This window comes from Taudactylus pleione, unplaced genomic scaffold (assembly GCF_031769625.1).
Source record: "Taudactylus pleione unplaced genomic scaffold, aTauple2 ptg000179l, whole genome shotgun sequence".
NCBI classification, from domain to species: Eukaryota; Metazoa; Chordata; class Amphibia; order Anura; family Myobatrachidae; genus Taudactylus; species Taudactylus pleione.
The window spans coordinates 20,987,452-21,013,483 of NW_028284581.1; the positions used below are offsets into that span (position 1 = coordinate 20,987,452).

Here is a 26,032-nt window from a genome sequence, read left to right on the forward strand (position 1 = left end):
GGACGCCCATGTTACCTTACAAACTTCCGTAATGTTTACCAAGACTGCGAAAACATTGGTACAATCGAGTACCATCGCACCCTACCGCACACTTGCACACGCTCTGACCTTACTCAGTAATTTCTAACTTCAGCGCACAATATGAGGCCTCGGTAAGGCATCTCCGTGGGTAATTTATGCACGCCCCTGCAACGGCGAACAAGCACACTGGCACGCCTGCATTTCCCCGACCACCCCCCCCCGTCGCCTCCCACAAACGGCACTTCCTGTCAGTCACTCTGTGATGGGTCTGTGTAGTCACTGGGATCGCAATGGCTAGTTTGCGCACTGTAATGCATGCGAAATATGCAACAATTGGCCCATTGCGTGTGTATTAGCAACTGCGATCCAAGCTGAATCGGGCCCGAAGTCAGAAACTAAATATCAAAATTAGGTTTTGTTATGCTGGGCATACGCGGCCAGATAAAATGTCTGTCAGACCGACAGACATTTTATCTGGCAGCCCTCCAGCCGCAGATGTCCGCAGCATACACTGTGAGATTTCTCTCACAGTGTATCAGCCCGACATCGGCGCTCTGTCCCCGGGGGAGGAGACATTTCCCTGTTCCTTCCGTAGGAAGCAACACAGGAAATGTCTGTCTGTCGGCTGCGGCTGGGCATACACTGCCCGATGCGGCCGACAGTTTACCGGTAAATATCGCATTGGACGGGCTTGCTGGACAATCCGGCATGCCCGACCGAGCAATATTTAACCCTCGGTCGCCCCCACACACGCTACAATTATCGTGGCGATCCGCCGATATCAGGCGGATCGCTCCGATAATTGAAGCGTGTATGGCCAGCTTAAGTGATGAGATCATCTGAAAGCACTGGCTCTCCCTATGCAGTGAACGGGACCAGGGTCACCTCGACTCGGGTTACCCATTCACACTACACCGCGAGTCGGGTTGAACTCGTGTTCAACCCTGCTCGCACCCAAGTTGAAATGCCGGGCCGCTCGACCCGGGTTTTTTCAACTGTCTCCTTTCATACTGTGCAGTAACCCGGATGGCTGCGCACTCATGTGCAGTAACCCGGGTTATTTGATGGCAGTGTAAAAGGAGTATAATTGACATAGATGGGACCCTGCAAATACAGAACTGTTCTCCGTTCATGCTTATGGGCTTTAATCAAAGTTAGTAGTAAGAGCATAAAAAGGAGCAATTTGCACCTTGTAAATTTGCCCCTCCTGCTGTGGAACACGATTTTACCAATGTGCAGAGAAATGTATAGTTGGGGAGACTTAATTCTAAATTTCAACGTGAAAGCAAAACTGGCCAGTGCAGTCAGTATTTCCCCTGCATGCAAAAAAAATAAATAAATGCATTTGCACCACTTGCATTGCTACATGGTTTTTTCCAGGAGCAAACCGCTCCTTTTTTGCTCTTACTAACTCTGAATAAGACCTTACTTGCGCACATATGCTGGAAATAAAAAGCACTATTCTAAGAGTAATAACTCACTGATGTTGCACTAAACACATTTAATCACTTTTGACTTGGTAGATATTGAACACTTGCACTTGTGTCCGAGATGGGTGAGTGTACCGTAGAACACGCAATTGACTCCATTGTGTTCCCATATAGCGAAATAATAGTTGGGGAATAAAAAGTGCTGCAATGCAAATGCTCCTAACCCCAAGTGTGACTGCTAGTTGGTATAGTATCATTGTCTCACAGACCTATCAGCGGCCCCTGCAGCACAGCTGATGCCGATATATCCTGCAGTAATATCTGTACATCTGCCTGTGTGTACAGGTGACCCACTGACCCATCGTACACTGGCAGCAGGAACTGGCATGATAACTGGGTGGGTAAATTTAAATGCTTGCTAAGTTGTAATGTTTAGCCAGCCATATCAAGCGGCCGATTGGTAAGTGTGTAAAGCTTTCCGAATGGGCCGCTTGGTCAGCGTGATGGCCGCTGGGTTGCTTAACTGTGTACCCAGAATTAGACCAAGCAACATTTGATTGGTTCTATGTCTCATTTGGCCCGAATCGGATGTAGTCCAGCCATTTGGCACACAGCAGCTTGGTCACTTTTGTTGTGCAATGGGGCCTGATCATGTGGTTACTAGATCACCACAAGACCACGCCTGCATCTTTCTGACAGATCTCCGAGCAGGCCGGAAAAGAAGATTATTTCTGGACCACATACTGTGTTTATGGGCAAACTTGCCTGATGTTGCTGATATTGCTGACTATATTGCAGCAATTATCATCAGCTTTGCTTTCTGAAATATTATGTTTTTATTACATTACAACTTGTAATTGTATAAAGAAATACTGTTTGTGGAGCATCCTAACAAAAAAATTAAATATATAATATATATAAATAAATACTACATGGGAAATATGGCGGCACTCCATGACTTGTATTAAGAATCAAAAAAGTTTATACCGTAGTCCAACCTTTTCGGGCCCATGCCCTTCCTCTGGCATACTTTTTTGTATCCCAGAGGAAGGGCATGGGCCCGAAACATTGGACTATGGAATAAACTTTTTTGATTCTTAATAAAAGTCATGGAGTCCCGCCATATTTCCCATGTATTATACAGGACCTGGTGGTCCATAGAGGGCACCCATGCAAGTAATGTTATTGTCTAAGTGAGTTCTTTGTGTGTGTGTATGTATATGTGTGTGTATGTGTGTGTGTGTGTATATATATATATATATATATATATATATTTTATACCTTTTTATTTCTTATATTACAAATGTATAACTTTTTCCCAAAATCCAAAGAGGGAAATATCATGTTTCAATTTTATTACATTACTTCTGTTCTTCCCTACTTAGGATCTGAATTTCTTGGTATACTACCATGGGGAACCATGTTGGAAGAAGAGAAAACACTGATGATCATTCTGCAAAGGTAAGAAGAGTAATGTAAGAAGTTTTTAAATGTTCTATAACATGAAGGGGAGGAAAAAAACAAATTACCTATTAAACAAAGTAACCACAATTTAACAGTTTACTCCTTTTCATCACATTTGATTATCTTCTCATTTATTTTTGTGGCTCACGTTCTCTTTGTATGAGGTGACATGCCTCATGCTACATCCTTTTGTTTTGCTGCATTTGACATCTACACTTCCTGTTTTACTAATTGCTATAAATTCACCATTTATTGTTGTAGTCTTACTCTACTAAAATTCACAGTGGGCAAATCAATTGTTGCGTGGACGGTGATAATGAATGAGCGCCCAGTATTGCAATTTAATTGTTCTGGGCACCCATTAATTATCGCCCTCTTCACGCCCTGTTAGACTGTGTTTAGCTGTGTAAAACGACTAAACCTGTCTAAAGTCCTGGTTAGGAAGCCCTAACCACGGGTTTCTTGCACATTTCTGCTTGCACCCTCCAGAGACCAAAAAACAGTTGTATCGCCCCCATTGATACTAGGGATGTGCGCCGGACCATTTTTGCCGGATTTGGATTTGGTTCTAATTCGTCGTCCGGCTTTGGATTTGGATTTGGATTTGCCAAACTGCGGTGACTGGCTTTGGATTTGGATTTGGATTTGGATTTGGATTTTTTTACAAAAATTGACAAAAAAAGCTAAAATCACATAAATTGGTCTTTTTTTTCTTCCTAGAGTATTATTAACCTCAATAACATTAATTTCCAGTCAATTTAGACCATATCACAGCTTATAATATTGTTTTCAACATTATTGGCCAAAGGTTGCAGTGAGCTGACTGGTTACTAAGCGACAAAGCAGCGGCACAATGACACAGACACCACAGTATAAAGCACATCTATGACACATTGCCACACAGCAGTGGCAGAAATGAAAAGTAGTGCACCCACCCAGTGGGGTACGGCCAGCAGAGTCACAGTACTTGTTTACAAAGTGGGCTACGGCCCTAGGAGTCACAGTGCACAATCTTATTAGCATTACACCGCACATAGGGCCTGATTCACATTACACCATAAAGTAGTGTCTCTTATTTATGTTACGACACACAGTAGTGCCCCTTTTACACAATGCCCACAGTAGTGACCCTTTTACACAATGCCCACAGTAGCGGTGTCCCTTACACAATGTCCCCCAGCAGTGGTGCCCCCTATGCAGTCCCCTTAGTAGTACGGTCCACTATGCAGTGCCCCCAGTTGAATGCTCCCCAGTAGTATGCCCCCCATTAGCAGGCCCCCCCAGTAGTATGTCCCCCATTAGCAGGCCCCCCCAGTAGTATGCCCCCCATTAGCATGCCACCCAGTAGTATGCCCCCCCAGTAGTATGGCTCCCCCAGTAGTAGGCTGCCCCAGTAGCAGGCCCCCCCAGTAGTAGGCTGCTCCAGTAGTAGCCCCCCCTGTAGTATGGGCCCCCCCTGTAGTATGGCCCCCCCTGTAGTAGGCCCCCCCAGTAGTATGGCCCCCCCAGTAGCAGACCCCCCCCCAGTAGTATAGCCCCCCCCAGTAGCAGGCCCCTCTGTAGTATGGCCCCCCCAGTAGTATTGCCTCCCCCAGTAGCAGACCCCCCCCCAGTAGTGCAGACCCCCCCCCCCAGTAGTATAGCCCCCCCAGTAGCAGGCCCCTCTGTAGTATGGCCCCCCCAGTAGTATAGCCCCCCCCCAGTAGCAGACCCCCCCAGTAGTGCAGACCCCCCCCCCCCAGTAGCGCCCCCGGACCTTTGACAAGTAAAAAAATAAAAAAAATAAAACTTACCTGTATCCCCGCTCCCGCGCCGTCCGCTCTGTCACACGCTGAGGAGGGAGCCGGAAGACGGAGCTCATGTGTGAGCTCCAGCCGGCTCCCTCCGTGCAGCAGCCAATGAGAGTCTGTGTGACTCTCATTGGCTGCTGTAACAAACACACAGCTGCCGCTGGCGGCTGTGTGTCTGTGTCTGTGTAGGGCAGAGCGCTATCACTGCGCTCTGCCCTACACGCGAGGAGACCTGATGTCGGATTCTCTAGTGAGAATCCGACATCAGGCGGCCGCCGTTCGGCCCCGAACGGGGATCCGAGTCAGGCGGTGAACACCCGAACAGGGTTCGGGTGGACTCGGATCCCCAATGTTCGGAGCGGTTCGGATTCCACAGAATCCGAACCGCTCATCTCTAATTGATACCATTGTGAATACCAGTGAAAAGTGGCTCCACCTGCTGTCCTGGCTTTATTAAGAAACAGTGAATATTAGAAAGCATGGTAACATAGTGGCTGCACATTATACAAGCACTGAGTGAAACCACAATTTTAAATTAATAGATATGAAAACCTGTTTATTAGTGAGCTACATAATAATCCTAAAGTAGCTGAAGTGTTTATACTTCACTGAATATATTCACCATGGTCTTTCATTTACCCTTGTTTAGCAGTCAACTATGCTAGGAAGAGGTACTTAAAGCAAGCAGATTTGCTGTTCAGATATGCACTGTATAGATCGGATGATTTGTGCACTGAGCAGGGCCAGTTATGTCACTGTAACTAACAATTCCTGAAAATCACCTTTTTGGCTTGTTTGAGATCCCATCAAGACACTGGGCTTGCTTCACTACCGTACATAACTGCGATTACGCACACAACCGGGCGATTGTTTTGTTCTGTGCATGCATCACAGTGTGCGTGGGCAAACCGTCCGCTGCGATCGGGACTGCGATCAGTGACTACGCAGACTCATCGCAGAGTGATTGACAGGAAGTGCCATTTGTGGGAGATGGCGGGGGGGGGGGGTGGGTCAGCGAAACGCAGGCGTCCCAGTGCATTCGGATGCCGTTGCAGGGGTGTGCATAAATTAGCCACTGCGATGCCGTACTCAGTCTGAGGACTCATATCGTGCGATGAAGTTAGTCATTTCTGAGTAAGGTCAGAGCTTGTGCAAGTGTACGTGAGGCTGGAATGGTACTCTATTGTACCGATGTTTCCCAGTCTTGCTAAACATTACAGATGTGTGCTAAGTAAAGTGGGCGTCCTTGTGTAGTGCTACGGCGGGATAGCGGTCGCAATGGATTAGCATACTATCGCAGTTGAACTGCGTGCGTAGTCGCAATTGCATGCCTTACGATCTGTAGTGAATCAGGCCGACTGTTCTACATTTATGGGAGACAGTTGTCAGTAATAGGCTTTTTAATAGAGCTGCAGTGGAGTGTCATCTTAACACTGAAAAACATATTTTACCTTCATGATTCAGATAAGATGACATATTCATATTGTCACTATATATTAATATACTGTTAGTCATTATATTCACTTCTGTTCTTCATATCCCTGCTCATATGACATTACCCTATCCAATGTAGTTTACGTTCATGATTCATATATGAAAATAGTCTTTTTGGTGTGTCGTGATCCTCTATTGATCATGAATGTCACAGTCAGTGTTGAAATTGATGAAAAGTGAATGCTTGCAAAAAATCCTTGGTCCTTTTTTCGTACATTACTTTTGGAAACACAGCATCTGAGGGCATATAGAAGGTTTTGATGTTTCAGCAAATAATTTGAACACGTTTACGAGGCCTAGAATGCCTTTTTACAGTGGATGTGTATAGCTTATATTGAATTGCAAAATGCTGAAAATAATGACATGTAAATCTAAATCGTTTAATGTTCTGTAACGATTAGAAAATATACAAGACTTCTAGCCTCCAAGTACCCTGCAGGAGGAAGAAGAGGAGTTCATCCTCGGCAATAAATTGAATTGCACCTGCTAATAATTAGCACATTTATCTTCAGCATCATGTCCTTCTCTCACAGATGGGTGCATCAGGGAACTTGTGGCAAATCGCTCTGCATTATATCAATGGCTTATGCTAGTTCTGTATTTAGTCTGACACCAAAGCCAGCACAAGGTCAGATAAGAACAGTCACCTGTAGTCTGCATCATTGTCTTTAAAAGTTATTTCATTTTGTCATTTCTATACTTTTTCTCTATTCACTAAAAGCAGTTTGTTATTCAGCCTGCATGAAAAGAAATCATTTGTTTTTAGCTTTTTTTCTAATTTGTCTACATTTATATAGTTTGTAATTTTGTCTGCATTTCTTTTCACTGATGTTATGGCCACAATTAGGGCCTGAACAGTGAACGTAGACTCGGCGGTGGCTGCATCTTTTACTACAGTCGCTTCTGTGTCTTTATACTAATGCTGCCTCTGATTTGTAAAGAACTGAGATACCCACTTGCAGAATCTTAAGACAGGGCATGTCCGTCTGATGCGTCTTAAGATGTACCAACGGACGCACCAGCGAAACTGGCACCATCCCTATCGTAGGCGCGGTTTCTCTGTCTGGGTATGGCCTAATGTGCGAGCGATTGTGCATCTGTAAGTGCAGTGGTTATCAGTGACATGTCCGCATCAGCTTCGTCACCCCCGTAACCTCCCAGAAATGTCCACTGAAATTCTCAGACCGTGTCCGATTCTGTACTGCCTCTGTTCGCAGGCCCTCTGGATGCATGCGCTGTGTGACTCTGATGCATGCGCAGACTTAAAACATTGGCCGCTGGCGTGCGCCATTGACACTGCGTTCACCTCTGAATCAGGCCCAAAGGGGTCTATTTACTAAGCTGTGGATGGAGATAAAGTCCCAACCAATCTCCATCCAAGGCTTAGTAAATAGACCCCTTAATGACTGCAGAACTGCAAGGCTTTTTATAGCCTGTGTGACGTTCACACGTGTCGTTAAGAATTTTTGCACTTTGGACGCAAAATTTTGTTGTTTTGTTAGCTCTCCTTCCCTTGCCAAATTTACACAACCCCACATAGAATTACAGTGTCATAGACCCTATATCTTGTGGACTTCTATACACATTTTATTATAAGTGTTCCTATCAGCGCCAGAGAGTACTTTTCCTTTTACAGACTAACCCTAGGGTCTTATTGGAAGACCCTTTCTCTTTAGGCCGCAGATTTGAGCACAGCTTTGTGACATCGATCCCATTTCTATTGCAGGGCATTCTCAACTTTTTGGTTACAGCTTTAACAATTTTGTAAGACTATTAGGTACTGATTCAGTTGTACACAATGACTGCAGTATGTTATTGCTGAACAGCAGGACCGTAACTAGGTTGGTGTGATGTGCCACAGCACAGGGCAGGGGGCACTGTTTGGGCCTGTGAATTTTCTGTCTGTAATCATTCTCATGTGTTGCGTCCTCTTCTTTTATCCCCAGCATCTCCTGTCCGCCCCTACCTCTTCCCTTTCCTCCTCTATCTTGCCAGCACCTTCAGTCACATCCTCCTTTATTTAGTACACACATTTAAAAATACTGTCATACCTGAGACTTAAACCTTTCACCTCTTACATGGCAGTCAGGCTCCTTACACATGGAGCTATCTTCCCCACAATTTCTGATGGCAGCCCTTAACACAGCCACTGATTTTGACCCAGGTGTTACCAGCACACCTCAAGTACCCTTGCCAGTGACTTCAGCTGCTTGGCGCAGGGTACATACACGGATCTCCTTGCCGATGATATTTGCTGCATATACACTACAAGTAGCGCTCTCTCTCTGCCTTCAGTTGTGTTCTACATTGCCGGCTCCAGGCTTGTGCACGGCTGCTCTGATGGTGTGTTCATTGACTGGGTCACTAACTGTAACATTTGTTCCTCTGTCTTTTGGTGAGAGGCCAACAAATTTACTATAGTGTGAAAAACTTCCTCCATTTTTATAGTGGGAGGGTTATGTACACGTGTAGCTGCTTTTAGATAACAAGCCAGTTACACAAAAATATCTCTTTCAGCAAAGCAATTATAATTTAACACAGAAAAAGAAAACACTGCTTTTAATTTCCTAATTTCTTAAACAGAACACAGGAATAAAAACTGGTTTACTCTTCCCGCACTGCAGTGCTTAATTAGACCTTAAGGTGCATACACACGTAACGATTTTTTGAACAATTCAACTATAACAACGTCGTTATCGTTCAATCGTTGAAAAAATCGTTCAGTTTGTGAGTTATAACGATGAACAATTATCATTCATGCGTGTTCCAGTTTGTAGTTCATTCTGATTGACCAACTGAACGATTTTCATTAAGGAAGTTACAAAAATCGTTTGTAGTTCAAAAAATCATTCATTACACTTTAAAAAATCTGACGGAAAATCGTTCATAAAATCAATGGTAACAAAATCGTTGTGTGTCTATACAGCTTTAGTAATATGTGCGTCCTTGCTCAGTCAACAGGTGAACTTAATTAGACCGCATACTAGCTGGTGAAGATACTAATCAGCATTTGTTATATCTCAAGCACCTTAGTAAAAACAAAGCAAAGTAACTTTTTTTTTTTCTCAGTACACATAAACCGCTTTTGTACAATGCATAGCAAGTTGCAGTGTAAAGCAGGTTACATAATGTCCTTAATACAGCTGCGGTTTTTCTGGTTCGCCAACCATACTCGTGTATACCGAACGTTATGCCTTGTCAGTTCCTTTGCCACCCTAGAAGCGGCTGGCGTATGCGCTGCTACAAAGCAGTGCAGAGGTCCCTGTACGGGCCACCATATGTAACATGGGGTATAGAATTGATGATTCCAGACAGGCAGGTATTTTTGGTAAAGCAGTGGCTTTTAATAGCAGCAAACACTGCACCTTAGCATACGTGAGGTGAGGCCTGCACACATACAGGCACATAAAATAAACAAACATAAATGTCTCAGCACTCATTGTGCTAATCAGTCAGCTGTGGCTTGCAGCTACAATTTGGGCATGCTCTCCCAGCATAGCCCCTGGACCCTGGCACTAAAACACTGTGTCCCTACTCCCTGGTTGCTACTCAGCATCAGGGCAACAAGCATAAGGTGTGTGGGAGTTTTAAACCCTTCCTGTGCTCCAGTGATTATTCCAGCTGGGTCTGTGTAAATGTGAAAACCTGGAATTCCACACCTCCACTGCTAATGCAGAACACACAGGTTTCACTCCAGCCTCAATCCTGAAATAATTCCTGGATATCTATGCGGCTTGATTAAAAATATCAATTTATTAGCATCTTAAATTGCAAGCAAACTGTCATTCTTAAATAATCTGTTCCACTATATAAACAGCAGTGGTAAAAGTTATATTAGGCCATATATAATAATAAAAACGGATAATCCACAATAATGAACTTTAAAAAAAATAAAAAAAAATAATAACAGCAATAGAACAGGAAAGTGCATAATAGCGATCCCAAGTCTCTCAAGATTGTAGGGCTCGAACAAATATCACACACCCAGAGAGGAGTGGATAGATGCAAGACACTTTGTCGACAGGAGGTCTTCTGGATGTTTAGATTCAATTCTCTACATCCAGAGGGCTTCAATGAGTCTATAGAACTGAACACATTCATTTAGGTTGGTGGGTCAGAGGTGGAGAGTTAGGGTCCCCAGCATCTACGTCTTGACTTTATCCCAGTGAGTGTATATGCACCTATATTCTTTATTCACCTCCTCCCTATCAGCAGTGCTATTTAGATAATTTGTTATTCTTTACTATACAATTAGATGAGTAGCAATCAAAGCCACCAAGAGTATATGGATTGAAATGTGTGCATCAACGATCAGTTGAAAATTGTGTTATGAGCATTTTTCCTTGGAATAACTAGTGGGGTTCTGCTGATCTACCTTTGTTTGGAGGATAATGTGTGATAACTTTGTCATCCTAATTAGACTATTCTATTGCTATTTAAGGATTGTTTTGAGATATGAGGATACATATTTAGGGAGGCACCCTTTTTTTGACTGACTTTAAATTATTATTTTATGACAAGATACTAATCACAATATCTGATGAGAGCTATTTATTTATTTATTTATTTATTGCCTTTTTGGATTATTCCTTATATTAATTTTTGAGTTATCTAAAAAACAATGGACATGTAGTGAAACATTGATCTTTATGCCCAGTGGAAAAGATGTATTTAGGAGCCTTCCACAAAACACTAATTATTTGGGTATATTGATTGCTACACAGTCCGCTCACGTGGTGTATATTTACATCACGTGACTCTGTACTCAAGGTGTTTCTTATAAACTTCAATGGACTTGGCATATTGAGTGTTACGTAGTCCGATCACGTGGTGTGAAGCATGTGATCTGGTATCACGTCCGAGTACGGCAATAGCCCTATGCACCAGTCGGATTACTGAACGGCGCGGAGGTGGGACACGTGATGTATGCGTACACCACGTGACCAGTACCATTTCATGATACGGAAGTTAATTAGAATTTTAGAGGTTACACTGGATCACGTGGTTTCTGTTGACATCACGTTACCGGATTCCACTCTCCGTGCCTAAGTAAGATCAGGTAATTGCCAATTTATAATTATTTAATATTAGTTTTAAGTTATTATCGATATATTGATGTATACTCATGTAGATTTAAATACATGAGTACCAATGAATCTGGATTTTCTATGCGGCTTGATTAATTAGGTGTTGATGTGAGTTGCAGCTGTTTTTCATTAGTGTTTACATAAGGGTATATAAAGCCCCATATTGAAGCATTGTGTATACTGCTACTGAGGAAGCTGTGGGATCTACCACAGTGAAACGCGTTTGGAATTTCATCATCCATACAGCACCTGGATTTCTATGTGGACTTATTTTCCAGACCAGCACCATTCATCATTTCCAGTTTTTCTTCTTCAAGCGTCAGCATGCCAGTGCAGGGACATCTGCATCACGTTTAGGCTGTGGACATTTAACGAAGTCTGGTAATTATATCTGCTGGATAATTTTCTGGATCCACACGTGTAGACCAGTGACTGTGGCTGTATTTCTTATATATGAATATCCCAAACGAGACTGCCCCCTGAGATTGATTTCTCATTTCAATTTCCTTTTATACATCATTTATTCATCAATTCATATGGATATTTGCTTTAGATCTTCTTTGGAATGATCTTATGATATATTCACTTTCCTGTTCTATTGCTGTTGTTATTTATTTATTTTTTAAGTTCATTATTGTGGATTATCCGTTTTTATTATTATATATGGCCTAATATAACTTTTACCACTGCCGTTTATATAGTGGAACAGAGTATTTATGAATGACAGTTTGCTTGCAATTTAAGATGCTAATAAATTAATATTTTTAATCAAGCCGCATAGATATCCAGGAATAATTTCAGGATGTATTAATGTTCTGTAGACCCCTGATTATTGATTTGTATTGGGACTACAGATACTCTGTATATTAATTGGATTTATACAATACTTATTCATAATATAGTGTTTAGTCCTTGAGCACTGTTCATCTTTATTCCTTTTCTTTCTACATTATTAGGAATTGACACCCCCTTTTGAACGAGCTGCTTGTTGACAGCGCCAACTGATACTTTTTTTGTCGTTTTTTCACTTCAGCCTCCCTTGGAGGGAGCTGATTCCACCTGAAAGTGGGCAATTCAGCTGAGAGACAACCCCTCCCACCACAATATAACTAAAAATAAATAAATAAATTGCCCATGTCAATTACTTTATGTTGGGAAGACTATCAGGCTATTAAAGGAAAGGATTGCATTGCACCGGTCCTCTATTAAAAAGGCTGTACGGGTGGTAGACTCCAGTACGCCTCCAGTAGCCAGACATTTTGCAGCACTAGGACACACTGGGCGGAATTCAATTGATTTCGTGGCCCGCATCTTCCGTCTAAAGTGACAGGAGATCGCGGGCCGCTATGCAATTGTGCCAGCTTTTCACGCTGATCGCGCCCATAGAGGTCAGGTTTAGCCACGTAAAGCAGCTAAACCCGACCAAAGTGCTGGGCGCGATCGCGAAAAGTGATGTTTGGGTGCCCAAACATGTCACTTTTCGCACATTTCAGCTCTCATCCCCCAGGGGCTGCGAGCTGAAATGTAGCGCTTGGCAGCTGATCGCGCCCGACAGGAGCAAGAATAGAATAGCTCCGTCGGGCGCGATAGGGGCTGGAAAGAATTGAATTCCGCCCAGTATGAGAGACTTTCAATTTTTTCCTATTGAAAATATTGCCCCACTGAGGAGGGGAGGTGATCGTAATAGACTATTATTGCAAAGAGAGTGCTTCTGGGTCAGTTGTCTCAATACAATCACCCCCCATGGACTCAATGAGGGTTTGTCATTGAGTTGTTTTTTTATGACAACTCTTATGCGCTATGTGATGTGTCTTATGGTGGTCTCACTGAATGTTATGTATTATGCTTTTTTGGTTTTGATATTTATTATTTTTGCTTGTCATACTGATTTTCTTGTATTTTCATTTTTTACTTTTGTTTTTTTATGCTTTTTCAGTTGGTACCCACACGTCATTATTGTGGACTTTTTCACCCTTGTCATAACATGCACCATTATGCTGGAGTAACCTATTATATTTCTATTACGACATCTGGAGGTTTGTTTTTGTATAGGGTACTATGGTTGCTGCTTCCGGCTGTACGCTCCGTATTTGGCTCTGTATAGCCGCACTGTGGAGCACCCTCGTGGAGTTGTTTTGGTTTCTGTGTCTCCTTGGTTACAAGTGATTAGATCCGGTCCTGGATCGTCACTTCCGGCATCTCCGGCGTGGGTTAGAGATGTGGTCTCGATACCCACCGGCGTGGAGTTATCCGCAGGTGTGGAAGGTTGTACAGGTGATCATGTTTACTGTAATTGATGTGTGGGTATATAACTGTTTGTTTGGCACTGTGGGACATTCTCATGATGAAGGTGTTGGTTTAACACCGAAATGGCTGTCGGGTGCTGCACACTGGAGGGAAACTTGTGATGAGTACTCTTATTGATGATGCCATGTTGCTGCTATATACTCTGCTTATGATGTTTTACAAATTCCTCTGAGCCTCGACTTCTTTATGGATATGCACTTTATAAGGATACACATTTTTTGATGGATAAAATATTTTCAGATTATATGGTGCTGACTCTCCCTTCTCTATATATTTTTATATATATGTACAGTACTGTACAGAGAATATGTACTAATTTACATGCTTCCCTGCCCCATTGGAGCTTACAGTCTAAAGTCCTTTAGTTTTAATAGCGTTAACATATTATACAGCACAAGAATAGTGCACAGGAAAACGACAAAACAAGTGCAAATTATGTAGAAAAGTGAAGTACTCAATTACATCATATATTTATAAAATCTAAACCTATTGGACAGAGTTCCCTTCTAATGGGGGTCATTAAACCTAAACATTGATACCTATACTCTCCACCTGTGCTCCCTGTGTGCCAAGGAGTAACTCCGATTAAGGAGGTGTTACAGTTTGTTAAATAGAATACAATAAAACATATTAGTAAAGAATAAAACATATACAAAACGAACAGGTAATCTTAATTTTTAAAACCTTTAAATAAGAGATGAGCTCAGTTGCCGGAAACATTTGCACAGCTAGTTTCACAGAAGTTCAGGGATATGATCTTTGAGGATGGCTTTTTCCAGTTCTTTTGGCTTTTCCCTGAAGTTGTATATAAATGGAGCTGGGATGATGACTATCAATTCATTCTGCTATATGGTGTTTTGATGTAGGACTGGGAACACTTAAGCCATTTCAATAGCAACTTATGTGAAAATTGTGGTCTATTGAGATGAACAATTTGTTTTGAATTTATTACGAGTCAGACGCATGTGAGGTTCCTATACTGTACATGTATCAGAGGCTTAGAAGAGTCATCATTTGGTCAGATGTCCTAATTCTATCTGACATTTACTTTATTAATAAGCACTGACATATTATAAAGCAGCACTGTAGACAGAGGGGGTCAAAGAATTGATTCAAATAACTAAATTACAATTATATGAAACCAGTAAAGATGGCCCTGCCTAAATTTGCTTGCATTCAAAGAGGTGGGGAACACTATGGCCCTGATTCAGAGCCACTCGTAAGCGGCCGCTTGTTCGTTCTGACCGATGTTCGCACATCTGCGCATGCGTACGGATTTTAATACGCATGCGCGAACCAGTCAGTGCGGACGAAAATCGTTTGTTCGCTATATAGCGAATGCCTGCTATTTTGAGTGACAGAAGGAGGCGTATGTGGGTGGTAACAGGGGAAGGTGCTTGAAAACAGGGGTGTGGAATTCGAACGCAGGCGTGCTTAAAGGTCAAAACGGGCGTTTTAAGGGAGTGCATAATTAATACAGCAGCGTCATTGACCACGTCACTTGTTTTTTTTTTACTCAGAACTGCTCGCAGAATAGCGGTTGAAAAAAACCAGCCACAAGAATAGCGAGCAGTTCATACGCTGTTCGATGTACTCGATGAATCTAATAAATAGAGGACATGACGTATGGTGCGAGCGGCAAGGGGGCGTATTTTTCAAAATTACAACCGCAAGTTTTGCTCGCTCGTTCAGACTTAGAGGCGTGAACAGACCGCAATTAGCGAACGGTTCATTTGAATAGCCACCCCTTGTTTTAGAACGAACGACCGCAAATAGTGAGCGGCTCTGAATGAGGGCCAATGTACCTAAGTAAGCAGAATAACAATTGTAGCTGTTGGAAGGAGTATTCAACATGTGGCCCTCTAGCTGCTGTGTAAAGCTGGGTACACATTGGAGTGATGGGCTTTCGTTCCGACATCGGAACGAATGCCCTTGAATGGGTTTTGCCTGTCCACACTCGAAAGAGTTAATGAATGACGGAACGCTCACTATTCTGTCCTTTATTAACTTACTACAGGTCGCTATGCGATTTATCGTTAAGAAACCACAAATCAGCCCATCGTTCCAGTGTGTACCCAGCTTTACTGCACATCCCAGCATGCCCTGCCATAGTTTTAGCATGCTTAATATTTCAGTTACAAGGAGGAATCCCTTTAAGCAATGTTCTTTTAAACACCAGTTTTTATTTTGTGCCCATTAATTTTCACAGCCTGCACCAGCTACATTATCATTCACGTGTGATAGCCTGTGTAGGAAATCTCTAGTAACCCTGGTGTGCATGCTTTGTATCTTGATTTGTTTTCTGTTTGTCTGCTTCAAATGGATTCCTGCTTAGACCTGTCACTTTTGTTACAGTTTGCTAAGGAGCCCAGCGTCTATCCTGTGCAGCTTACTTTGTGTTGAAGACAGTTTTAAGCATCTTTATACTTGAGAACTTGTACTAACGATTTCCTCTTTGAAACACAACAATGGGACACTGCATTCTTCTTGGAAATTATCCAGCTGGACAGTTTGTGTTATTCATTTTCCAGTTTCATTGTGTTATGTAGAAATATTTAGAAGAGTAGACTCCAGTTGTAGGGATATTGTATGTTGTATGATTATTCCTAACCTGGTGAATGCTGCCACAGTGGCAAACTCTTTAAATATTATGTCTGCCGTCTTTTCATTTGAGCATTTTTATATATGTAATAGAATGCAACCTGTTTTTACTGAGTGACCATGAAACTAATGACGTCTAATGCCGGGTACGCACTAGACGACATTTTAAACAAATTTGTCAATAACGACCATTCATTACGACAAATTCTTTAAGTCGTCCAGTGTGTATGCACTGTGTACATCACTGAAGATGCGCGCTCCCGATGCGCTACACGCAGGTCCGACAGTGATATCCTAAGCTGAGGCCGTTGCACTGTCGCTGCCCCCGCCGTTGCACTGTCGCTACCGGCATCGCCAAGTGTATATGCACTTGCCACTGCCGCGACCCTGCCAGGTACCGTCGCTAACGAAATCATTACACACTAGTGTGTACCTGGCTTAACTGTGTGTTTTTATGTTTATCATGTGGAGGTTTTACAGGGCAGGTCAATTACACTATCCTCTCCAGTCTCCCCCTACCCCTTTATGTTCGTGGAGCCGGGATCTCGTGATACAGGGGGTGTGGCCAAATCTAGGAAGTGTGACCCCACACACTTTGAAATAATAAATAAAAATACCGTGCATGCACTGTGGAAGAGAGCATATCGCCACCTTCACAGCTGGCCTGGGCCCCTTATGCTGAGTACACACTATGCAATATGTCATTCAATCAGCCGACGAACAACATATCTATCGTATAGTGCATCTGTACAGAAGATATGACATCTTATGATGTCAGGCCAGGCATATCGAGCGGCAGATTGGTAAGTGTGTATTGGCTTACCAATCCGGCTGCTCTGTTGGCGTACCTGAGGTTCGATGGACTAGTCCACCAGGTGTGATTTCAGCAGTGGACAAGCCTGAGTAATTAGTGCTCGCTGCACCCGCCCATCCCCCTCCCCCTGAAGGTTTGGTGGGGGGGGGGGGGGGTTAGACAGGGTGGGAAATAAGTGTTTAAATATTTTGTAACTGCTACCAAAAGTGTTACGATACATTAATCAGATAGACAATTACACATCGTCTGCACTGTTCACCCACTAATACATTGAAAAGTGTTAAAATGATTTACCAGTATAATGCCTTCATTGCATTTGTAAAAGTGAAAATTACATTGATTGAAAGGCATCTGTTAATTTTCATGTGTGTTTCCCAGCACGTATGTGTGAATGAGCCCTTATGGTTTGATCCTAGAGGGCAAATAGGTGTCAACAAGGCAAGTAAAATGGGGATGTAGTCTGGAACCCGACGGTCTAAATGCCGAGCGCCTGCTTCCAGATTGCTTTATCCCGACTAGGGACAAATGACAGTCGTCTAAATGTAGACGCCTGTAATTTGCACGACGTCGGATGACCGGCGCCCGGCATCCCGATCAAGCGGATGCCGGGCGCCGCAGCGGACAGCCATGGTTTAGGTTTAGGGCTCCCGGGGGGACTTAGGGTTAGGCAGCCCCCGGGAGGTTAGTGTTAGGCTAGGGGGAGGGAGGGATAGGCACCCCCCCTGGGGGACTTAGGTTTAGGCAGCGGGGAAGGGGGGTTAGGTTTAGGGATTAGAGGGGGGGTAAGGGTTAGGCACAGGGGGGGAGGTTAGGGTTAGGCACCCCCAAGGAGGGTTAGGGGGGTTAGGTTAGTAAATGCTTACCTTTAGAACGATCAGGATTTCCTTCTGTGTCGGGCAGCTGCTGTAGGGAATTGATGACCAGCGGTAATACATATCACACCCAGTAAAATGTGCACTCAAGTAACACAGAAGTATAGAGACAGAGCATAGGAACACAAGCATATTGTTAGCTTAATGGACTAGTAGAGCAATAGGTGAACTTGAATAGATTAAATAACTGCCAGGTGTCCTTATTTGAGTATAAAGCAGTTTGATTACTGGCAGGGAAAGTATTCAATCTAGTGGCGTTAAGCTTGACTACACATGTAATGATTATCTTTCCAACCATTTGCTCACATACATGACCAGATTTTAGATCCAACCAGGCCAATCTGAAGATTCAAGGAACAACACCATGCTTCTGGATGCAGTGGGTAAATAATATATTGCGGGGTTGTACACCAAATCGAGCAGTGTGTACGGACGGCCCGATGTAACGTCCGGTCGCATCTGCTGTCGCTGGGTAAACACATCGTCTAGTGAATACCCGGCTTTATATGTGTTGGTAGATTTAGATATTACAGAAGTGTCCTGATAATTGTTTTTACTACAATTAGTCTCTGCTCTGTAAAATGATCTCATTATAGGGCGGGTTCCGAGTTGGGCGCAAAGCAAGTAACTTTGTATCTGGAACAAACCATGTTGCAATGCAAGTGATTCATATACGTTTAAAGGTTGAGTCTCCCATATCCAAAATGTTTGGGACCAGGGGTATTTTGGATAACGGAATATTCCGTATTTTGGAATATTTGCATACCATAATGTGAGATCCTGGGAATGGGACCCAAATATACACACAGCCTACAGGTAATTTTATACAATATTTTCAATAATTTTGTGGCTCAAACAAAGTTTGAGTACAGAAATTAAATTAATTTATGTTTCATATACACCTTATACACACAGCCTGAAGGTCATTTTATACAATAATTTGTGCCTTAAAAAATGTTTGTGTGCATTGAACCATCAAAAATCAAAGGTTTCATTATCTCAGTCATGCCAAAATAATTCCGTATTTTGGAATATATGGATATGGGAGAATCAACCTGTATTATATTAGGTTGTCTTTCTTTCTTTTTTTTTTTTTGTTGCATGCAGGGTAAATTTTTCTGCACATTTTAAATCTGTCCCACCTGCACTGCAACATGGTTTTAACAAGGTGCCCCATACATCTACTGGCAATCCGCCGATTCCCCGATCATACCGGAGCCGCTAATGTGAAATGCCGGCCATTGATGATCACTGATCCATTGGGAATCTGTGATATTCTACATGTTAAAAATCCCTGATTTGCTAATCATTATAATATATAAATCTGAATCTGCAAATCAGTAAAATTCAACATGTTGAATTTGATTGTTGCACCGACCCCATTGTCTGGGATCGGCAAATTGACCCGATCTGTCGCTAGTGTATGGGGGCCTTTACTTGTTTTAATTTTTGTTTTGTTGCCAACTTAGATTCAGCCCCTAATTGCAAAATGACCTTACAATTCTTATATTCTTAATCTACTGCATTTAGGATGAGAAGACAGAAGTACTTGACTGATTGACTATGGGCAGTTTGTATAGTCTCCCTAAGTTTGCATGTGTTTTTTCACAGTTCAAAGGCATACTGACCAGTGAATTGGCTTTCATACAAACTAATCCTTAGCCTGTTTCTGTGGTAGGGTATGCAGATAGTAAACTCCATTGGGGCAGCAACTGGAGTGTATGATTAAATATTTTATACAAAGAGCTTCATAATATGTAGGCACTACATGAAGGTTAGTAATAATAATTAAAATTTTCCTTCTTTAACCACTTAACTGACTGGTAAGAGTTTTTTTTTTTTATGTAATATAGTTTAGAATGTATTTTCAAAAATAAATTTATATATTTTATATGGAAAATATATATATATATATATATATATATATATATGGGTTTTTTCGAACCCCCCCCATAGGCCACATTGTAAAACCACCTCCTCCCCCCCCCCCATCAGAAATAGCCCTCCCAGTGGCAAAAGATCCCCAGCATTATTAACCCCCATCCCCCTAGTGGTAATAGATACCAGTGGGAGAGACCCCACCCTCGCCCCCAGTGTAAATGAGCTCCCACTGTTTAATAGGGATGGGAATCATTTGATGTTTCATCGGAAGCATCGGTCAGTTGGTTTCGATGTTCGTTGTTTAACCCTGCAATGTTTAGCGTCCAATGTTTCATTAACATTGCTAGATTTCTCCCCCGATGTTTTTCCCTACTTTTCCAATGTTTTTTTTTTTTTTTGTGACAATGTGTGGTGCAGGACTGCTTTGGGCTGCCAGATGACTCTCTCATGTTTTTTAGTCAATCTCAAAGTAAGATAAGTGTTCAAAACACACTGACTGAGTTACTACTGGTGGGGGTGGTGGCTGACAGAGTGAAAGACACTCTGATTAACCAATTAGCAGCAGCATATAGGATAGTCCAGTGGCGTAACTATAAATTTTGCCACTTATACACAATTTGGCTCCCAGTGCAAATGTTAAAAATGTGCCCCACCCCCCTAGACAGTTTGCAGTATTTTTCCTCCTTGTAGTAATGCCCCTTACACATTATACCACACACCGTAATGCCCCTTACACATTATTCTACACACCATAATGCCCATTACACATTATGCTGCACGCTGTAATGCCTATTACCAAAGTGCCACTTACATATTTGCCCCCTGACACCATTTTATACCCCACAGTAAGGCTTCTAATTACTTTTAAATTACCTGCTCATTGTCAGGGGTCTTATACAGTGCCCCCAGTAGTGCCCCCCCTATGCAGTGCCCCTTATATAGTGCCCCAGGTAGTGGTCCCCCTATGCAGTGCCCCTTATATAATTCCCCCAGTAGTAGTCCCACCATTGCAGTGCCCCCAGTAGTAGTCCCACCAGTGCAGTACCCCCAGCAATGCCCCCAGTAGTAGTCCCCTCCCCCTCAGCAATGCCCCCAGTAGTAGTCCCTCCCCAGCAATGCCCCCAAGAGCAGTCCCCCCCGCAGTGCACCCAGTAGTAGTCCCCCCAGCATTGCACCCAGTAGTAGTGCCCCCCTGTAGTGCCCGCCAGTAGTAATTCCAGTAGGACCTCTAGCATCTGTCTCCTCCTAGGCGGCGGCCATTTTTGGAGGGCCTTTTTCTGCAGATTTCATGCGGACGGCTAGTCCGCATGGAATCTGCAGCCACAGTGCCCCCCAAGCCACCGCTGGGTCTGCGGGGGCTGTAGTTACGCCACTGGGGCAGTCCCACCACTGGCTCACTGTCACTGGTGCTGCTCTCAGTGAATACTGATTGTGTGCTGGGGTGTCTGGCTGCTGCAGCTATTGGCAATATGGTAAGCAGCAGTGAGATGATTAAAGTTTCATTAGTTAATGCATCACATTTTATTTCTTTAAAAATATTGATTCACCACAAAACATGTTTTACTTCTACAAATGCATATATCCTTCTACTTTTTGCACCATTTGTGTGTGTATGTGTGCACCATTTATGTTTTCTGTTTGCCTCCATGAAGATAGACATAGTAAATCAATTACTTAAAATTTTATTATCCTATTTGATGTTTAAGTACAGACTTTGCATAAAAAAACAGAATCATCGGTAAACATCGGTTCCAGAGAACCAATGTTTATATCTAAATAATGTTTTGGATTCAATGTAAAAAACATCAGTACTTCCAATGTTTTGTTTCGATGTCCCATCCCTACTGTTTAGTGCTCCACCACCCCATGTGTCACTATATATGCAATTCTTTATTTTCAATATATTTCTCCCTCCCCTCAGCTAAAAAAAACAAACCTTTTTTTAGGGAAGCATAACCCACCATCAGTGTCAAAAGATTACCTCTATTCCTTCCCCTCCCCTGTGTCATAGACCCGGGCCCTCACCTTATTGCAGAGCGCAGCGGAGTGTGGGGCAGTAATGATCGGTCCCCCCCCCTGCTGCAGCTGATGTGCAGAACAGATTTTCTCCCTACAAACAGGATAAGCAGAGGGGCGGCACTACCGCATGGGATGCGACCTGGTCAGGCAAAGCACACCTTAGCTGTGGTCCCATCCTATTAGTTAATGCCAAGCAAGTGGTTAATACATTGTTCTTTATTTTTTTTTAAAGAAATAACATATAGGAAAACTTAGGAGTTAAGTATTTTAAATTACTTTTATATTAATTTGTAAACCTCAGAAATGCAAATTCATCTCTAAATACTGCTGAGTGGAGTTAGGCAGACAAACCATACAGAGCACCTGGGTTAATCAGTTTGATATCAGGTTTAAAATCAGTCAGTTAGGGTAGCGCTGGGATGGAGCTTAGCCTTTAGAAAGGTAACCTGTAATTTAAACGATTGCTGCCAATGCCGTGTTGTGAGGAATAGTGGTGTGTGTGTGTGTGTGTGTGTGTGTGTGTATAGACCCTACTTAGCAGCTGATTTTTGCTGTACTCTGCATTCAGATATTCATATGCATATTATATGAAGGCATATTGTTAAGGCTGTTAAATGGACAGCTCCATCAGTCACCAAGTGAGTTGCCAATAACTGTCTTCATTTTGTCCCAAATCAAAATTCTCTGAACCAAGCAGGGATGAACATTTCACATATTTAATCATAATTCTGAAATTTATATATTGTTAAATAAATTGTTTATATTCTTATATAGCAAAAAATAGCCATTAAACAAATATGTAACACCAGAATTGACAGACAAAACAACTGCATAATTGTATTTAACAATAAGGGACCTAATACTAAGTACTTTATAGAACACTATTTTATTTTGCCAAACATTAACGCTAGGAAAAAGAAGGAAGGTGTCTGCGCTGGTAATTTTATATATATATATAAAACACATTAATAGTAGAACAAATTTAAATTGGATTTATTCATAAATATGAACTGCAGTTCAATTAAACATACACACACATAACATCATAAAATAACAGATAATGTTAGGCAAACTCGCTACCATATAAAACAAATGGATGATACAAATAAACAGATAGCTTTGGCTGATTGAGAAAAAATTGTATCCAAATGTGTGTGTATGTTTAATTGAACTGCAGTTCATATTTATGAATAAATCCAATTTAAATTTGTTCTACTATTAATGTGTGTTTATATATATATATATATATATATATATATATATATAATTACCAGCGCAGACACCTTCCTTCTTTTTTCTCTATCTTATTGTGAGGGTATATTGCAGGTTTCTATATCAGACAGCAATTGAACAATTTGCGCACCTACCTGTTTTTTTTCTCTAATTAACACTAGGAAGCACTGCATTTAATATTAGTGCACAGTGAGGTTCTTGTCAGAAATGGTTTAAACAGTTCTGCTAGGCTAAGCTTTATTGTGGTAGAACCGGAAGGAGACGCATATTTTGTGTGTGGAATGCGTGACTGTGTGTGATGTGGATAAAAAAAGTATGCATTTGGTGTAAGTGAGTATATTTGGTTGGTAGGTTTTGGACAATCTCTGATGGCCAGCAGAATTTTCAGTTTAACAACCTAGGAGTGTCCTTGTGAAACGCTTTAGGGTCCATTAATCAAACTATCATAAAAAAAACAGAAAAGCACGCAATCATCGGCTTCTGCGTTGTTTTTTTCTTCTTCTTGAGGTTGTTTCAGCTGCTCCATGTATACTAAGAGCCTCATAATCTGAGACATCTGGATCCACATTCTTCCTCTTTGTGGATGGATTTCATTGGAGCTTCCAGCCTCTGAGCAGGATAAATGCACATGTGTTGCAGACAACAGATGATGCAGTACTTCTGCTCTGTCCTTAGTGATGATTACTAACTCCTTTTCTATTGAGTCTGAGGTTCAAAAAGGGAAAACCTTATTTAGCCACTGAACATTAACAAATGGTGCAAATATGTATTTTAGCACCTTCTGATATTCTTGCAGAAGGAGCTGTTTTTTTTTTGTATTGAATGACTGTGTAGTCCCTCTTTTAGCGATCCTTTAGTGACCTTCACAATGTGCTATATAAAATGACCATACTAAATAATTAATAAGAAGACATGACCCTGCTTTTTGGAGGACAGATACCTATGCATGTACCACATATATCAATAAACAAAATAATGCGGCACTCCCTTCTGGTAATGTGTTCTTATATGAGTCTGTATGGGATGTAGTTATGATCCCAGAAGTCGGAATCCCGACACCAGTCAGAATCCTGGCGCCAGCATCCCAACCGCTGACATTCGGGCTGTAAGTATTGGGGTTAGGGATAGGTACTAGGGGGTGGGTTAGGGTTAGTCTGTGGAGGGGGAGAGTTATGTTTAGTCTGCGTGAGGAGAGGGGGAGGGTAGAGTTTGCCTACTTACTGGCAGGTGTCAGCATTGTAATCCAGACAGGATTCTGATTGCCAGAATCCTGAGCGCCGGCAATGTCACATATTGCTCATATTTTTATAACTGTATTATATTGTCATTCTATAGTAATTCCTTTAAGGAATTAAAATGCTAAATAACCGGATTGTCACTATATATATATATATATATATATATATATATCTCCTAATGTCCAAAAACAGTCGCTCTATGTGAAAGTTAAAAATCCTGCATCCTAAATGTCACAATTTCAAAAATTCAGAAGTTAATTCTCACAGGTCCCGTGTAATTCGATTCTTATTGTTGCACAATTGAGTCCACCAAGAAAACACTCCTCCTTTTATGCAAAGTTCATTCTTCACATCAAAAACACAGCAGCTCATAAAAAAAAGACGGGGACAGTATCAGGCTTAAAACGATACTATGTTGCACAGAGGTGGGAGTTCAAACATTTTTACTCACCAGTCCATAGTCCTCTATGCTGGTCTCTCCCCTGTCCTTCAGCTGTAGCGTGAGTGGCCCAATAATGTGTGTGCAGTTACAAGCTAATCACACTGTGTGTTCTTTAAAAAGTGATTTATTGGCAACAAAAACACTAAATTATATTCAGTGAGTTGGGCTCTTGTAAATAAACTATACACAAATAAAATGCCAGTGTCATATGGGTTGCCTGTTCGCAACAAGTTTCCTCCTGTTGGCAGGACTTTTTCACCCTCTTTCACCAACTGGATGAAACTCGTTTTATATGTTATATTTTAACCTATAGGGGTCATCCAATTAGGAGCGAAGGGGGTGAATTGCATTTGGAACAGCAGAGAAACGTTGGCAAAGACATTAGCACGGCAATTTGCCCCACTCGCGGCCCGATCTCACCCGGACTCGCACATTTTTGCTCGCAACCCTATGGGACTGCAAACCGAAAACTGTGAGTCTGGAGGTACCATAAGTACAGCTGCACTTACTCGCAGGGGCAAGAACATCACCCCTAATTTTAATTAGTTTAAATGTCACTAAGTTGGCCCATTTTCAAGTTATTGCTAAATTTATTTCACTGGGGTTTTTTTCCTTTACATAATCTGAGCTAAACTAGCAAATTACACTGTAGTGCATTTGTCTAGGTCACACAAAGACAGGGATACCAAACATATTCTTTAATCAACATCACTTATTTATTGTGATTATAATACAATGTAAAGTGGATTCAAAATAGTAAGACCTTGCAGGGGATCACTGATTCAGCGGTCTTTAACAAAGCCCTGATGGAGACATAGGAGCGCAGACTTTGCTTCGTACTCTGTTTTCTTTTGGTACATTAGTGACTGGCTATTGGAAAAAGGCACCTATACAGATAATCTTTTAGACCTAGCTTTATTTTAGCCATACTCCCCAGGTTCCCTCCTGCACTCTAAAGTCACAGATACTTAAGATAATATTTTGTCTCACAATATAGTCAGTGATACTTACTTTCCTTGGCTATTAATAAGAAATTTGATAGGAGCCATTTGTTCTTTTTGTATATTCCACTATAGGGCAACCCATCTGTCCCCCCGTCACTAACTAATGTGAATTTTCTTTTATGGGGAAATAGGGGTCTTTGCTGCTCATATTAAGTATATTACCCCGGGGATGCTCCATATTCATTTACTGAACTTCAGCAGAAATTTGACCTTCCTAGACAACATTCTACTTGTACTTGCAAATGAGACATTCTTTCTTCCTGTTTCTCTACTCCTGACCATCTAGATTCACTTATGGGACTATTAAAGAATACTCTCTTTAGAACTAAATATTT

The 26,032-nt window shown here is 41.9% G+C and overlaps 1 protein-coding gene across 2 annotated transcripts in view; it reads left to right on the forward strand.

Moving 5' to 3' along the window:
- Positions 1–26,032, forward strand: part of MBP (myelin basic protein) — a 216,699-nt gene that overhangs the window by 29,190 nt on the left and 161,477 nt on the right. For both annotated transcript variants that reach the window (XM_088475908.1, XM_088475909.1), the window contains exon 2: positions 2,837–2,912. In XM_088475908.1, coding sequence (XP_088332034.1) covers positions 2,862–2,912 — 51 coding nt within the window. In that variant the 5' untranslated portion in view covers positions 2,837–2,861. The remainder of the gene's footprint in view (positions 1–2,836; positions 2,913–26,032) is intronic.